This window comes from Arvicanthis niloticus, unplaced genomic scaffold (genome assembly GCF_011762505.2).
Source record: "Arvicanthis niloticus isolate mArvNil1 unplaced genomic scaffold, mArvNil1.pat.X pat_scaffold_265_arrow_ctg1, whole genome shotgun sequence".
Classification (NCBI taxonomy): Eukaryota; Metazoa; Chordata; class Mammalia; order Rodentia; family Muridae; genus Arvicanthis; species Arvicanthis niloticus.
The window spans coordinates 46,669-63,657 of NW_023045929.1; the positions used below are offsets into that span (position 1 = coordinate 46,669).

At 47.8% G+C, this 16,989-nt stretch overlaps 1 protein-coding gene across 1 annotated transcript in view; it reads right to left on the minus strand.

Annotated features, from left to right (window-relative positions):
- The window catches only part of LOC117701832 (72 kDa type IV collagenase), a 26,566-nt gene extending 13,607 nt beyond the window's left edge, over window positions 1–12,959 (minus strand). The window contains exons 1-9 of the mRNA XM_034493253.2: window positions 12,466–12,959; window positions 9,519–9,745; window positions 8,607–8,755; window positions 7,559–7,687; window positions 7,197–7,370; window positions 4,343–4,516; window positions 3,421–3,594; window positions 1,187–1,342; window positions 32–173 (exon numbers count right to left, since the gene is read on the minus strand). Of these exons, the coding sequence (XP_034349144.1) occupies window positions 32–173; window positions 1,187–1,342; window positions 3,421–3,594; window positions 4,343–4,516; window positions 7,197–7,370; window positions 7,559–7,687; window positions 8,607–8,755; window positions 9,519–9,745; window positions 12,466–12,618 (1,478 nt within the window). The 5' untranslated portion in view covers window positions 12,619–12,959. The remainder of the gene's footprint in view (window positions 1–31; window positions 174–1,186; window positions 1,343–3,420; window positions 3,595–4,342; window positions 4,517–7,196; window positions 7,371–7,558; window positions 7,688–8,606; window positions 8,756–9,518; window positions 9,746–12,465) is intronic.
- Between the last annotated feature and the right edge of the window lie 4,030 nt (window positions 12,960–16,989).

Below are 16,989 nucleotides of genomic sequence, written 5' to 3' on the forward strand. Positions count from 1 at the left end.
GGGTAAGAAAGACAAAAGCAACTTCACTCACCGGTCCTTGAAGAAGAAGATCTCACCACGGATCTGAGCGATGCCATCAAAGACAATGTCCTGTTTGCAGATCTCTGGAGTAACAGGTCCCAGTGTAGGCGTGGGTCCAGTACCAGTGTCAGTATCAGCATCAGGGGAAGGCCCTGGGGAATGGAGAGACACCTGACCCTAGACTCTCCCCAGCAACAAGGCTTCTCATCACTAGGCTGGGTCCGATTATTGCTCATTTAACCTGCTAAGGCTATAAAAAAAAGAGAAGTCTACCTCGGTGTACTTAAAAAGGGGAAGTCTACTCTGAGCTTGGAAAGGGGAACTAAAAGAAGCTTGAATCTTGCGTGGTCTCTTACTTTAAGAACAGAAAGGGCTGGCTAGTACCAGTAGAGGTGTGGCACTTTCCTAAGGATTTGCTTTCATATTCTTCAGGATGAGTGGCAGTTGCATCTAGGGAGGTGAACTGTTGCATCCTTTCAGCTGATATGTAGCCTTACCAGGACTGCAATGCCACACATCACTGTCTGCATCTCTGGTTCTTTCCCAAGTTCAGAGTCCGTGGACTTCCCCATCCAGGCTCCACTTCCACTGCTTTTCCTGGTCCAGGAACCACTAGGACTATTATGTAATCTGATTTCTTTTTTAAGAAATTGACTGGCTTTTTAGCGTCTAACCTCACTGAAAGCACAGACAATAGCCAGTCATTGGTGACAGGAAGCAGTTACTATGTTTCTATCACAAAATGAAACAGCATCTTTGGAGAACTAGCAACCCTCATCCCATGCCAGAGAAAATCCTGCCCTGTAGGCAGCTCACTCTTCTGGATCCTAAACCCTACCTGGCTGCTAAGACCTAGTTGACCTTGGGTCAGACAGACCACCTTTCTCCAGCCTCAGTTCATATACCTTGCAAATGGAAAGCCCTGGAAATGTGGAACCAAGAGAGGCATGGATAACTAGAGTTTAGAAAGGACAGGGCTGTCTCAGCAACCCTTTGGAGCATTACTCTGAAGCCTGAGGACCAGGCACAAGCCATGTCCCCTGCTGATGTCCCTGGCCTTTCTGACTAGATGTGGTCTGGCAATGCCACCTCTGTGTCTTCCCACTCAAGCTGTGGGATACTTGCAGACACCTCTACCCTCAGAGGCCCTCAAGCAGTGGCTTACCATAGAGCTCCTGGATCCCCTTGATGTCATCATGGGATAATCGGAAGTTCTTGGTGTAGGTGTAGATAGGGGCCATCAGAGCTCCTGGGTCCTGAGAGTGTTCTAGCCCCATGGCATGGCCGAACTCATGGGCTGCCACGAGGAATAGGCTATATCCTGAGTGCCAAGGCAGGACATGGGGTAGAATTCAAGAGAGAAATAAGACAGACATCAAGACCTGCCTCATAGAAAGGAGATTGGGGGGGGGGGGCGGGGGGAAGGGGCAAAACCAGGGCTGGACTAAAAGTTCTAGAAGTGGCATGTATTGGTTTTTCCCTTGTGCCGAGAGTACTGTTGCTTTTGAGTAGGCCAGTAAGCATCTTCTCAGCCTTTCCCAATGATGGTTGTATGTGGTATGAGGGAGAGAGACAGGGGCATCTGCCTCATGTCCCATCTGTGAAAAAAAAATCATGCTTTCTGGCCATTTGTGAGAGTTGACATAAAACCTGTTGCTCAGAATCTCAAAGAGGGAGAGCAAGAGGGAGATTCTGGCCTCAGAGTTTCACCATTTCTTCCCAGGGAAGGGAGTAAAAACCACTCCCCTGGGAATGTGGCTTGATGATATAATATTCGCCTACTGTATGCCAGCAAATCACTCCCATGGGGAAACTGAAACAAAACATATCCATGCCTGTATGGCTTGTTCAGGCTTGGCCGTGGAGAGCAGGCAAATCATGTGCTGCACCCTCCGCATTGTATTGTGACTCAATTATCCCATAGCCCAAAAGTAATAATAATAATAATAATAATAATAATAATAATAATAATAATAATAATTCTGTCCCTGGTTACCTAGGATATTATTTGCAGATATCACTAAAATGGAAGCCAGAGCCAAGAATGATATTATATATCTATAATTCCAGTACTTGATATGCTGAAGTAGGAGGATTGTGAGCTTGAGACCAATCTGGGCTGCAGAGTGAAACTCTGTATTAAATAAATGAATCTGTTAAAATGTTACCACATTGCAGTCAATGAGCTCTTAGCCCACTGTGGATCACGACCTCACAGGAAGAGACAAAGGTACAGATATGGAACAGAGAGTGACATATAATGACTGAAGCAGACAATGAAGTGATACAGGCTTGGGGAGGGGGGCACATTAGTTGTAAACTTCCAGCCTTCAGACTCAGGGAGAAGTCAGTTTATGTTGTTCTAAGCCACCAGTATATTATACTTTGTCCATGGCAGCCTGAGTGTCCACACATTCTTCACATGGATGGAGATCACACCTTAGACAGAAGTTGCACAAAGCAGAGGTGTCAGCCTATCTCCTAGGCTAACATTTGGTGGGCAAGAAAAATCCCTAAGAAAAACTCATTTGGCCAGCTGCTGGCATTCACCAAGGTGCACCTCAATATAAGAGAAAAGCACTTGTCACAGAGGAAAGAGTGTCTCAGCATCAACTCTCCATGTGACACAGCCTAGAATCATCATTAAAAACTCTCAATTGAGTATTTGTCTACATTAAATTGGTCTCCAATAGATGCAGAGGGCATAGCCTACTATGGGTGGCTCCATTCCCTGAGCAAATATCCTGAGCTATATAGGAAAGCCAGCTATACTAGCTACACAGTAGTATTCCGTCATGGTTCTTGCCTTCAGGTTCTTAAGTTCTTGCTCTGACTTCCCTCAACCTGGGAGTGTAAGCCTCTTTGTAATAACTCTTTCCTCCCTAAGTGTTTATTCACAAAACTAAAAATCAAACTAGAATAGAGACCCACCTAATTCTTGCAGGTCCTGGACCTATCCCCTTACCTAAACATTTTTGGGCTACCTGAGAAACTGAAGCTGTGGGCACCTTGGCACTGAAAGGTGGACCCAAAGCACCCTGCTCAAAGACAGCAGTCTTGAACATCTCCTGCTAGTGACAGTTCTGCCCGGAGGGGAGGCTGGAGTGGAAGGCAAGAAAGGCAATAGCTGGGCTGATCCCTACCCAGGGTCAGTGCCTAGTCGTAGTGCCTCATTTTGAAGCTATGTGAATCTCCAACTGAATCGGCTGGACCAAAGCAGGGAGCTGTCTTCCCTGGGGCTGAGCAGAGTCTCTGCTCCGATGGTAGGTCTGAAGGTACAATGAGGGTATCTTTTCTAAGGGCAATATCTATGCTTGAACATAGTCTGGGCCTCAGAATGTTCCAGCTCAGGTGTGGAGGAGTATCCAGTGTCTCTACCCAAAGGCCAGGGCCTCATACCTTGGTCGGGACAGAAGCCCCACTTCCGGTCATCATCGTAGTTGGCTGTGGTCGCACACCACACCTTGCCATCACTTCGGCCGGCACTGGTGCAGCTCTCATACTTGTTGCCCAGGAAAGTGAAAGGGAAGACACATGGAGCACCTTCTGAATTTCCACCCACAGTGGACATAGCTGTGAGGTAAACGACAGAGGTCAAGGGGCAGCAAAGGATCTGAGGCCACTGCCAGGAAGCAATGACAAGACAGTGGCATCAGCATACACTCACTGGGTTCCAGTCTATCCTATTCACCTCCATCAATAGCCCTGGCACAGCAGAGACCCTATAGTGGCATCTCCATGTCATAGATGAGACTTGTCTTGAAGAGGCTCGAATACATTAAGAAACTTGATGAGCAGATAATGCTTGAAAGTAAGTACCAGACCCAAGGTTTAAACCAAGGTAGCCATGGTTCTGAGTCTAGAACTGGACCCTTATAGACAGGAGCAGAGAGGTCAGACACCCAGAGGACTGAGCAAACTGATGGTCTCAACACACTGTCCTAGAAGATGAGCCTTTAGGATACCAATCTCTGATTTAGCTTCAAGAAACAGGCTCAGTAAACGCATGTAGGAGAAGAGAGAAGTAAGAAAGGATGACCAGCAGATGGAGAAGAGATACAGTTAAGAGAAGGTGAGAAGCAAGATCCAAGGTCAGAGGGAGGGAGAGGAACACAGTGTCAGAGCTGAAAGACTGGGTGCAGACCGGCTAGCAGGGTGCAAGCCGGCTGGCCAGAAATCACTAGCACACCTCCAACAGTTGGCTCCCATGCCCAGGTGGTACCTGGCAGCTAAGCTTGGGGAAGATGCTGTGGGTGGACAAGTGGGTATTAAACGGCAAAATGCTTGCCTCTGAGGAGCAGAGAGAGGCAGGGATACCCACCAGTCTCGGGGCAGAATCCGTACTTCTTATCCCGGTCATAGTCCTCAGTGGTGCCACACCAGCGGTAGCCGTCTGTACGGCCCTCAGTGGTACAGCTGTTGTAGGATGTGCCCTGGAAGCGGAACGGGAACTTGCAGGGCTGTCCATCTGCATTGCCACCCATGGTAAACAAGGCTGGGGAGGCAAAGAGGAGGAGGAGATGCCATTGAGAGAGATATCTGCCCGGCCAGAGATGGCTAGTCACCCACTTGCTGGTTCATACAACACAAGTTGTTGCTATCTTAAAAATATTAATTACAAACATTCTCTAGGGGCTGGAGAGATGGCTCTGCAGTTAAGAGCAATGGCTGTTCTTCCAGAGGACCCAAGTTTGGTTCCCAGCACCCATGTCAAGCAATTCACAACCATCTGTAACTCCAGCCACGGGGATTTGATGCCTCTAGCCTCTAGAGAGTACCTGCACTCATGTGTACATGCTCACACAAAGACACAGTTACACTAGTTTAAAATGAGAAAAAAAATTAAATCTAGTAAAAATTAGCTTCTCTGGGAAAGTTTCAGTCCTTTCTGGACATCTCCACTGCTGCTATAGCCAGTCCCTACAGAAGGAAGAGGAGAAGGGGCAGCTGGTATCTTAGCCTCCTACTCTGATAACCACAGGGTAAGGCATGACTGGAGAATGGGGAGAGATAGGATCGAGGTCAGCCTGTCTTGAGCTCCCCCAAGGCTCTCCCATCCCTGCATCCACTCTAGAGTTACAAAATGGTGTGTGTCTGGAATTGCCAACTATGGAAACCACAAGTGCGTAACAAGGACCATCTGTGCACAGCAGTGCCAGAGGTGACCTCACTGGGTCTGTTAACTCTACCACAAGCCGAATAGAACCCAACCCCTGGCCTCCCAATGCAGGAAAGGGGGTGGGTCTCTATCTTCATTGCTTTTCTCCCCTCCCCCAAACAGGAAACCTTTTCCTGATGGACCAGAAAGACTAAAACTTAGAGAAGAGGCAGATCTGAGTCCAGAGGCCCTGGTGATTCAGAGTCGGGGAGGGGAGGGTTAAGTGATAACTTTGATCCCACCAGCTGTGTTTCTGCCACCCAGAAGCCCATCTCCTCTGGGACCCGCTCTCTTCCCAAAGAGAAGGTCAGGGAAGAGATGCTGAATCAGCAGTCAGGAGGGCCTGAGTAATCGGAATCGCTGCCCCAAGACCCAAACACGTGTGCCTTGTGCGTACTTGAACCTGGCCGAGGACCAAATCCATAGCCAATGTCTGACACAGAGGGAACCTGTCCAAAACTTAAGCAGTCCAAGGCTATGTCCATATCTACCCATGAAGCTTGTATCAATAGAAGGGCTGACTCTGAAAAAGGTTTCTATGCTTCCCCCATGTCCTAGCTCTGACTCACTAACAGTCAATAGCTTGAATCTTAGTACCAAATTTAACTTCCATGATAAAAGCATAAACAAGGCTGGGGATGAAGCTCTGTGGAGGAGAGCAGGCCCACCATGTGTGAAGCCACGGTTTGGATCTGCCCCACAAAGACAGAAGAAGGAAAAGAAGAAATGTAAACAGGAAGACAATTAGAAGCTCTTTGTTCCTTCCTTCCTGTCCAGAGGATTGGCTCTAGTGTTATGTTGCAATAGGGACAGGGAGAGTCAGAGCCATATACAATTATATACAATTACAGACCCTCCTCAACCCAAACAGACTCCTTAGTCTATGACTCAGGAATGTCTTTACGGGTTGGGGAATAAGCTAATCATTAGAAGTAGGTCTGTATTTTCTCTCTCCCATTTCTCCAGCCTTTTTTTTTTTTCTTCTGGGTTTCTGATTTCTAGAACCGTCAAGCGAGATGGCCTGGCCAAGTATGATGCATTCATGGGTTTTCAAAAATTTATGATTAGAAAGTGTGTCCAGGAAGCTTTCAAAGTAGATTGAGGGTGGACATCAGTACCCTTCCCCCCCCCTTCACACTTTTACCTCAATAGATGGTTGAGGGGAAAACTGTTTCAAGCTCTAATGAGCGTACACACACACACACACACACACACACACACACACACACCCACCACTGAATGGAGCTGGACACCTGTCATGACACAAGGACAGAAGGCAGAGTCAGATGACCACTCTGACCACTTTAAGTGACTTTCTTCAGTACAGTGGGCTCAGTGTAGGAGAGGTAGATAATATTCTCAGACTGGAGTCCCTACTTGGATCAGGTACCAGCTTGGACTGAGTCTTGTCCTCCTCCTACTGCTCAGCTCTTGATCTGTCTCTAGGCCTCATCCCTCTCCTCCTGGCCTCCTGGCCTTGAGACCTAGGTCTTGTATAAAGTGTAAAGTGCCCCCCCCCGCAAAAAAAACCCATACTTTGATACATTCAAGGTCATTCTCGTGTACGTTAGAAAAAAATAGCGAATATATCAAATCCATGATCTCACAAATAATAAAGCTGAGCCACCTGAAGCGACTTAGCTAAATATGAAGAAGTAAGCAGATACTGCCATGCACCACAAAAATCACATTTAAGTTACAACAGACCACACACACAGTGGCCCATAAGGGCAGAATGACTGGCGACTTTGAACCCTTCTCAGCTTGTGTAAGGATACTGTGTTCACACAGTGACGATGAACTTGCACAACTACACTTCTTAGAATGTGTGCCTGTCCCTGAAGCAACAAACACAGTTAGAGGCGGACACAATGACATCTGAAATCAGGATAATGAACACTTAGATGAGGGGAGGAAGGTTGACTGGCCTGTGGAATGCGGAGGATGTAGCCATAGCAGGAACACCTAGGCTGGGGGCCTGGGTAGGATGAGGGTTGGGGTCAGGATAGATGCTCACCTTCATGGGGGCAGAAGCCATACTTGCCATCCTTCTCAAAGTTGTATGTGGTGGAGCACCAGAGGAAGCCATCGCTGCGGCCAGTGTCTGTGCAGCTACTGTATTCCCGACCGTTAAACAGGAAGGGGAACTTACAGTACTCGCCATCAGCATTCCCATACTTTACGCGGACCACTGCAGGACACACAGAGGATGAGACCCACCTCACCAGGGCCTTCCCCAGACACCTGGCTGTGAGCTCATTCTGGAGACTGAGTTCCCTCCTCCTCCCACTGCCCTAATCCCATTAGAGCAAACAAAGGGCTTAAGGTCGGTTTGGGTTGCTAGGAAACAGAAATAAATACTGACTGAGGCTATCTTACCTTGTCCTTCTCCCAGGGTCCACAGTTCATCATCATCAAAGTGAGAATCTCCCCCAACACCAGTGCCCGGGGCAAAGGCATGTGCCAGGAGTCCATCCTTGCCATCAAATGGGTATCCATCGCCATGCTCTGAAACCCACATTGACTCTTACTTAGCTTTTAGCATTCCCTGCCCCCACAGCTGGGTCCTTGAGCCCAGCCACACCCTTATCTGTGTTGGGAGCTCCTCAGCCCTCTAAACACCTGTCCCTTTCCCATTTGGGTTATGGAATAAACATTTCAGGGAGTCAATGGAAAAGGTCTAACTTGGTTGTTACCATCCTGTGGCCCATACTCTTCAAGGCCACATGGTCCTCTCACCAGCACCATAGGTAGACCTTGGCTATGTTCATTGCTATCAGGAACACTGTACCCACCCACATGTCTTCAGTGCCACTACAGAGTGATAACTCCTGGTACCCATGGCCTCCCATCAACACCATCTTCCTCACTATGCCATATACTCATGGCAGACTGTCATCATTATCCACAGGGCTAGCCTTCAGACCCTAGTGTGCCACAATGTTTCCCCTACTTAGCCCCACATCCACACTGCTCTTTCACTGCCCTCTGCCTTCATTGCTTTACCGCCTTGTATTCACACCACCAGCCTTCATATGTGTGTTGGTGCCAGTTGATGCCAATAGCTCATATGATGGCTTGACCCCAGATTCTATTCCACTTCCTCCCAGGTTGCTATTGGGACTACTGAATTTAATTGTAAAAGTCTTTCTTATTATTTTAAATCTGAGTAGTCATATGCACTAAGGGGCTGTCATTTACAGGGTGCAGTCGGTTTTCGCTGCATGCAGGGTATACTGCCCTGCATCCCCCGCTATCACAGCCGTGGCTTTCCAGTGTCTGGGACATGCTCTCCTACCTCCATCTGATGCGCACCCGATGTCTACACTTCCTTGGTAAGCTGCCCTGAGGATGCACAAGCTTCTCAAATGTCAACCTAGCCCCCTTGTCTCTGTGCTGTTCCATTCTCCAGCCCACTTCAGCCTACCCCAGCGTCCAAAGTTGATCATGATGTCAGCTTCCCCATCGTGGATTCGAGAAAAGCGTAGTGGAGTCACATCACTCCATACTTTTAAGGCCCGAGCAAAGGCATCATCCACTGTCTCAGGGTCCAGGTCAGGTGTGTATCCAATGATCCTAGAGGGCAGAGAAATGCATATGACCATGCATATATGCAATTGTGCAAGTGTCTATGTGTATGTGTATATGTATGTGTATGTGTGTGTGTTCTTGTGCAGCAGATGTGCTGAGTGAAGCTCACTGAGAACACCCTCCTGTACTGCATTGATGTCTTCAGAGTCTCAGACCTTCTCATCTCTCACTCTGTCTGAGACAAGGGCATCAGGGAAATAAACAGTACAATATCAAACAAAAGGCAGAGATTTCACCCTTGATCAATACCAGGCACATAGAGTTGAGCTCTTAGCCCAATTAGCAACCAATCATAAAAAAAAAAATTACACAATGAAGAATACAATCATCAGTTGATCACCAAGCATCCTCCGCCTGCCCTAGTGACCCAGATGATAATAACAATCACCAACACTTGGAGACCCAGGCTTTGTATCAAACATTGTGGAAGTTTTTGATTTACACTTAATCTAATGTAGTTCCTCAACTACCCCTATGAGGAGCAGATTTCTTAGCCCTGTTCTATAGGCAAGGATACCAACTATAAATGTAGGAGAGTAAGACCAGTGCTCCCATGGTTACTGAGTATGAGACTCAAGCCTAAGTCTGTCTGGCTCCACACACCAAGAACTCTGTATGCAAAGTCCCTGGATGCTCAGCTCTCAAGAATGACACCTCATGAATCCCCTGACCTGGAAAGGCAATTCCCAAGGAAACACACATCCCTCCAGCTGCTGGCTCTGTGTCTCCCCCAGCCCCTCCTTGGCACCTGTATGTGATCTGGTTCTTGTCCCACTTGGGTTTGCGGGGGAAAAAGTTGTAGTTGGCCACATCTGGATTGCCACATCTCGGCTTCCGCATGGTCTCGATGGTGTTCTGGTCAAGGTCACCTGTCTGGGGCAGCCCAAAGAACTTCTGCATCTTCTTGAGGGTATCCTTCAGCACAAAGAGGTTGCAACTCTCCTTGGGACAGCCATAGAATGTGTTCAGGTATTGCTGAAAGAGACAGACACTCTCAAAGCCAGGAGCCACATTGGGAATGGCAGAGCACATAACCCCAACTTCTGCCAAGCACTCACTAATTGGGACAGGATGAAATCAGGAATCCAAAGACAGTCATAGGCTCCCAAATTACTTCTGACACCCACCAGTGGGGTGATGCATTTGTAAAAGGCATAGCTACCACCTTTGCTTTACTCAAATTTATAATTTAGTAGGTGTTACCTTAGGTAAAACACACACTCACACACACACACACACACACACACACTTCCCGTCATGCAGAGGAAGAATCTAAGAAAAAGGCAGGCAGCTTAAGAAACTTGCTCAAGAGGACACCACTCACAAATGGCAAATCTGGATTTGACATCAAGTGATCATTCTTGAACCCTCAGACCCCGGCTTCTATCTGATTGAACCTCTCAACAGACCTAGGAATGCATTCAGTATTTTACTCATTTGTTTTTCCAGTTCAAATCTTAGGTTCACCATTTCTTTCTTTCTTTCTTCCTTCCTTCCTTCCTTCCTTCCTTTCTTTCTTTCTTTCTTTCTTTCTTTCTTTCTTTCTTTCTTCTTAAGATTTATTTATTTTATGTATGTAATTACACTGTCGATGTCTTCAGACACACCAGAAGAGGGCATCAGATCTCATTACAGATGGTTGTGAGCCACCCTGTGGTTGCTGGGAATTGAACTCAGGACCTCTGGAAAGACAGATGGTGCTCTTAACCACTGAGGCATCTCTCCAGCCCCCAGGTCCACCATTTCTAAAAAGATGTTGACTTTATCCTTTAGAGGGCCTGCCCCAAACTACCAACCAGCTGCTCAACAAGCATTGTTTGGTGGCCACCATGTGTCAATCCCTGTGCTACTGCTGCTGATGGAGACAGGCACTTCTAGTCTGTAAGTTCAAAACCTGATGCAAGATGTGGGTGGATCACAAATACAAACTTAAATACATGGGGAAGGCTGGCTGGAATGGCAAGAGAAGCTAGGAGTTCTGGCTTCATGGCTGGTTCTCACCTGCTTGGAGGCACTCAACAAAGCGGGGAAAAGGGGCGTGATAGTAATGACCACAGTGGTAATATAACAGTAATGCCTGATGTGTACTGAGTGTTTCCTAAGTGACATACACCCTTCCGGAATTCTAAAAGTACCTGCCCATCTATGACAAAGATGGTGCCACTATGACCCTCTGACGTCAAAGAAACAGCCACTCTGGAAGTTAAATCAGTTATCAGAGATCACCAGGCCAGAAGGTTAATGTGGAATTTGCAGGGAGTCAGATCCTGTAAGTTAAAAGCCCCCTCCCTTTTCTTTCCTTTTCTTTTTTCTTTCCTTCCCTTTTCTTTCTTTCCTTCTTCCTTCCTTTCTTCTTTTTTGTTGTTTTCTTCTTTTTTGGGTGGGGTGGCTTTTTACTTTAAGTTGAACCTTCATGCCCTGGTCTCCCCAGGTGTGCACCATCCTTGGCCACCTTGTTGAGCTCTCTCCACCTGTTATAGGGGACTCCTACGAGGGGGACATTCCATCTACTCAAAGGGTCTTGCCCCACAGTAAAAGAAGCCTGGAGGAAAGAGATTTGGTTCCCCCCACCCACCAGGGCATGTGATTCCTTGTCTTGGGTAGACTGGGGAGGAGGCTGGCTGGAAGATTTCTAAAATGATTGGAAAAGGGCAATAAAAATCTAAATAAAAAGGGCAATAAAAATCTGAGATCCAGCAAAGCGTCCAAGCCAACCCATGGCCAGTGGATGGCAAGATGTGTCTACTCCTTACTGTGGGTATCCCTTTGCAGCTGCCTCTCTGTCTAGCTTATGCAACACTGTTGCCAGGGTGCCTTAGAGCCAGGCGCACGCTCACACAACAACTGAGCCGCAGCTCTGGAGCCTGGCCAAGAAGGAGGTCGTACTGGCCGCTGGCCGACCCCAGCCCGGCTCAGTCCACCCACGCCCCACGCGCCCTGGCCTTCTGCTCCTGCTCCTCAGGCCTGCCAGCTTGGCGGGTTGTTTCCTTGTGTCCTCTAACTCCAGGGAAAAGTTCAAAGGACCCTCCTGGACAACTTCTGCAGTAAAACAAGGCATCCATCAAAATGCACATTCTGCTTCCCTTCAGCCTCAATTACTTGCCAAATGGTCTCCTCCAGTATCCCACCAAAAGCCTGTCTCTAGCTGTGTGCCAAAGTTTCCCAGAAGTTTGCCAAGCCTTGCTTTGGCTATCCTTTCGTGTGCAAAGGCTTATACAAATTATATGCCAACTCCCCCCCACCCCCCCCTTTCAAGAGATTCCCCTTTAACTGATTGCCCTAAAGGCCTAACAAGATGCTTGCCCAAGGTTCTGTTGCCAGCTCTCCTGTTGGGTCCAAAAGACATTTATAAAGCCCGCCTAGAACCAAATCCCCTAGGTAAGTAGACAAAGTCCCTATTATTCACAAAAACAACCCTTTCCAGATGTTTCCCAAGGCAATTACCTCCCTCCTTTGCTTCTTCCTGGTTCCTTGGATGTGAACTTCCCCAAGTTACTTATCAGTGGCCTCTTCTTACCAAAGCCCCTCCCCATGGTTTACAAAAGCCAACCTCTCCATCAACTGACCAAGAAAGAGACCCTCAAAGATGTTTACCAAAGTCCCTCTAGGCGCTGTGTGCCAGTAGAGGGGGTCATGGGGAGGGTGGCCTGCGTCTTCTGTTTCCTAAATTTGTCTCAGCCAGCGTAGCAACTTACCACTGCCAACTCTTTGTCTGTTTTGGGGGCAACATCACCGGGGAACTTGATGATGGGCGACGGTGCAGCGATGGCGAGGTTCATCAGGCAGCACAGGACGCAGAGAACCCGCAGAGGGCCAGCAAGCGCTCCCCAGGCCACTCGTGCCTCCATCGTTGCGCTCCCGGGCTCCGGCGGCGGCTCCGCGTGTCACCCTGAGGTCGCTGGCTGTGCCCTGGGGTCCGGGCGCCTGCTCTACACCGTGTTCCGAGATCCCCTTACTCTATTGCCTGGGCTTCTCGGGGCTCAGGGGCTCATAACGGGGATCCCACCTCCCAATACGCACCACCGCTGCGGGTGCTTGCAGGTCCTGGCAATCCCTTTGTATATCTAAAGTCTTGGATGCACACAGAGCCTCCAGCCACCCGGGGAAGTCTGGATGCAGCGGAAACAAGGGCGGGCAGACGCCAGATGTGGCCGGCTGGGCTGGAAGAGTGCTGGCAGCACCGGGTGGAGTGGGGAGGGTGAGGGAGTGAGGTCTGACCCGCCCCTCTCCTCCCCACCCCCTTTCTCAGTTTCTTCCCTCCTCTTCTTCCATTCCCGTCCCCCCCTTCTGCCTCCAGCTACCCAGGCCTTCTTGCTCCCTAGCTGGGGTCCACCACTCCACCTCTGCACCGAGATCCTCTTTCTCTAAACAACTGGTGCTAGTCCTACAGACTCTTATTTAAGGATTGGATCAGGGCCTTGTCTTTGGAGAGATGCTGGCACAGGAGTCAGAAAAGTGATAGCTAGAAACAAGACTCCTACCTCTCATGATGGTCCAAAGCAGAAATGTTAGATAATCAGCCATAGAACCACTGGAGGAAATGAATAGAAGTAAAAAGAGCTGGATAGAAATGGTTAGAATCTAGCCGGCCTTTCTTCTCCAAAAATATACATTTACTTGGTTTCACTGGTAGTCCTCAATAGAACACAATACAGTGGCGACCACAGCACTTCACCCTGAGAAATGTCCCCTCTCTTAGGAAAGACAATTGAGTCTGCCCTTACTCACTCCACCCCAACACACACACACACACACACACACACACACACACACACACACACACCCCTAATAAGGACATTCTAGAAAAGCTCCTTGGAAGATGTGACTTCTGAGCTGTTCCTGGAAGAGCACCTTGGGGCATTGGGTGGGAACAGAACAGACATTTCCAGCAAGCTTTATTAGAGAAGGAAATCCCCCCCCCCCCCCCCCCCGTCTTAAAGGTAGAGCTATCCTGCCCCCAGGGTCAGCAAGGACAATCTGGAAAGGAGGTGGGATTAGGGTGAGCTGTGTCTAATTAAGAAGCAAGGACATGTGCTGAGATAGCCAGCATCACCTGCCTGAAGGGTACTGAAGATCATAGAGATAGAGACTATGTCCTCTATCCCTGGGCTTGGGAAAGTTCAGTGGCTTGTGTCTAGTGGGCTTCAAAGGAGACAGCTCTGACTTTGGGGGTGGGGAGTAGAAAGGACCTCTGGGGAGGGGTGATTGTCCTCTGGCTCAGCCCCATTTGGCTCCTGGCCACTCAGTCTTGTGGATAGCCAAAGAGCCAAGTTGAAGAGCAAGTGGTAAAAGCGGAAAAAGTTGTTTCACTTAAGCAGGGGTTGAAAAACTTGAGGCTTGTGGGTTGAATAGCATTTTGAAATTTGGGAAGCCTTATGTAAAAATCAGACTTTCTGGTTTTGTTTAAAAATTCCTTCGACCTGGCAACCATGGGTGCCAGTTTCCATATGACAGCTACTAGCTGAGGCTAGGTCGTCCCCTTCGAACAAGACTTTGTCACTCTCTACTACCTGGTCAGGGATTCATGGTTGTCACCTTTGCCCACATGTCTCGTACTGTGTTAGGTAGCCAGCCACCTTGAAGGACATCAGGGGTAGACCCCTCCCTCCTACACCACAATTGTAGAGATTGACTGGAACTGTGGGATGCTACTGGCAAGAGGAATGCGATCTGAATCATATCCCAGTAAGAGACATTAAATACCAGAACTGACTGATAGTTATTAGCTGATAACTAACTGAACCTAACTAATTCCAGGAGCCCCAAACTTTGTGCAATTCCTATCCAGAAGAACATTTCATGTACCATTGCTTTATCCAGAAAGTCAACCCCAATGGGCCTGTCAACCATCTGGGGAAAGCTGTCTGTTCTAGAGCCTTTGGGAACAGTATAGTGTCTACCTGTGTTGGATTCTATAGATCCAAGACCAAGGGATGCGCTACCCCAGAAATACACACCGACAGGACTCGCTGTAGTTACATGATGTTTATTGATACTGGTGCACCAGGGTTCCCTTGTATGCAGGCAAGAAAGCCCCGAATTAGAGTTGGGGGCAGTATTTACACCATATTCACAGGGCTCATAAGGGCAGTTTTACCTCTTAATCAATAACTATAAAGACTGACTTCAACAGCTATTCCCAAGCTCGGATGCTAAGTAACTAACAAAGAAGGTCAGCTTAAGTAGCTTCTATTTACCCAGGTTTTACTGTGTTAAGGGCTAATAAACTCTTATCTTGGGCCCTTTCCTCTGAAATGTTTGTTGAGCCTTTCAAATGTGCTTCTTCTGGGATGTATCCCTGGGGGAAGTTAATGTTTGAATTTAAAGCCAAAATCAGAGCTTTTTATTAATTTTAAATTTCTACACCTTCGAATGCATCAGCACAATGGTGCCTCCAGTCCTTATCCACTCTCATCACCCATAAGCATTCTTTCTTTTCCTTTGCAATAAACTATGTCTTCTTAACTATACTCTGAACTCTTTCTAAAGAGAAAAGCATACAAGGGAACAGAGAGAAGGCCTGAGTGAAATTCTAGCGACACCTGATTTCAGTTTCAACCCTTCCTCCAAAAGCCTTAGGAAGACATGGAGCCCAAATAGCAGAGCTTTGGGGTTCCTATGAGGGAAAGAAGGGGATTTTTCTTTTTAAGTCCCTGGTAGAACTGTGGGAGTTGGTTTTTCTACTATGTGGGTTCTAGAGATCGATCAAACTCAGGTCACCAGGCTTGGTAACAAGTGCCTTGACCCATGGAACCGTCAACCTCGCTCTAATTGGGATTTTTATAGAAGGATGAAGGAGCACATATAAGACCATGGACAATTTATGAAGAGCTATATAACCAAAGAAACATCCCTCCAGGCCAACTTTCACGACCTACTTACATATTCCTCAGGGAAGGGCAAGGCCTCCTATATCTCTAACATGCAGACATATGAGTCACTCGTGTGTGACCCACGAGCCTTCTCTTCCTCCACAAGAAAATGCTCTGCAGTCCAGTCTTGTGAGGGTCCTCTGAGTGTCCTCACAGCTGCTCTGATTTCAGGACAACAGTATGTCGTGCCCAGAGGACAGCACTCCACAACAGTTTGCTGGCTACCCACCAGAAGCTGAAAGAGGTTAGGGAGAATTCTTCTGGGGCCTTCCTGGGGAGCCTGTGGCCCTGCAGGTGCCAGAGTGGGCTTCAGCATCCCGAATCAGGAGAAGTGAACCTCGAGTGCTCAAAACCACCTTATTTATAGAAATTTGTTATATATGAGGTGGTTTGGATGAGAATAGCCCCCATAGGCTCATATATTTGAATTATTGGTCCCTAGTTGGTGGAAGGATTAGGGGTTGTGGCCTTGTGGGAGGAGGTGTGTCATTACAGGTGGGGTAGGGATAGGGTTACAAAAGCCCATGCTAGCCCAATTGTACTCTCTCTCTCTCTCTCTCTCTCTCTCTCTCTCCTCTCTCCTTTCTCTGCCTACAAATTGTGGATACAAATAAGCTCTCAGCTACTATTCCAGCACCATGCCTGCCTGCCTGCCTGCCTGCCTGCCTGATGCCATGCTCCCCTCCGTGATAGTTATGAACTCATCCTCTGAAACTGTAATCAAGACCTTAATTAAATGTTTTATTCTTTATAAGTGGCTTTAGACATGGTGTCTCTCCACAGTAATAGAAAAGTAACTAGTAATACCATAGTCCTGAAAAGCCATCCAGACTGCAATTAGCACATGTCAAGCTATGGCAAGCATTTAGTTCATTCACTCATTCATTCATTCATTCATTCATTCATTCATATTTCACGCACTCATTCAAGACTTCTTTTATGCATACTGTTCCACCTGCTGAACTCCAATGGCACTGTCTGTATCACTGCAGAAATAGAAATTGTTTCCTGAAGTCCTTGGGCAGAGGTACCTGACCAGAGTCAGCCGAGAGTCCAATCAGAAAAAGTTTAGTGGTGGAGAAATGAGGATGTGGTTTGCTCTCCGGTGTAGCCACAGTGGGAAGAAATGGGTGCCATGACCCCGATCCCTGGCTTCTGAGTGTTACCAGAGCTTCAGGGTGTAGGGAGGCAGAACAAAACTGGAGAACAAGAAGAGGACATAGCCAAGCACTGTTGGTCTAGTGACGGTCTGGTTGATGACTATCTCAGGTCTGGTTCTGGCTCCTGTTGGCTCCAGGGCATTGTTATTATGGGCAATTTGTTTCTTATTAGGAGATGAATGCTCCT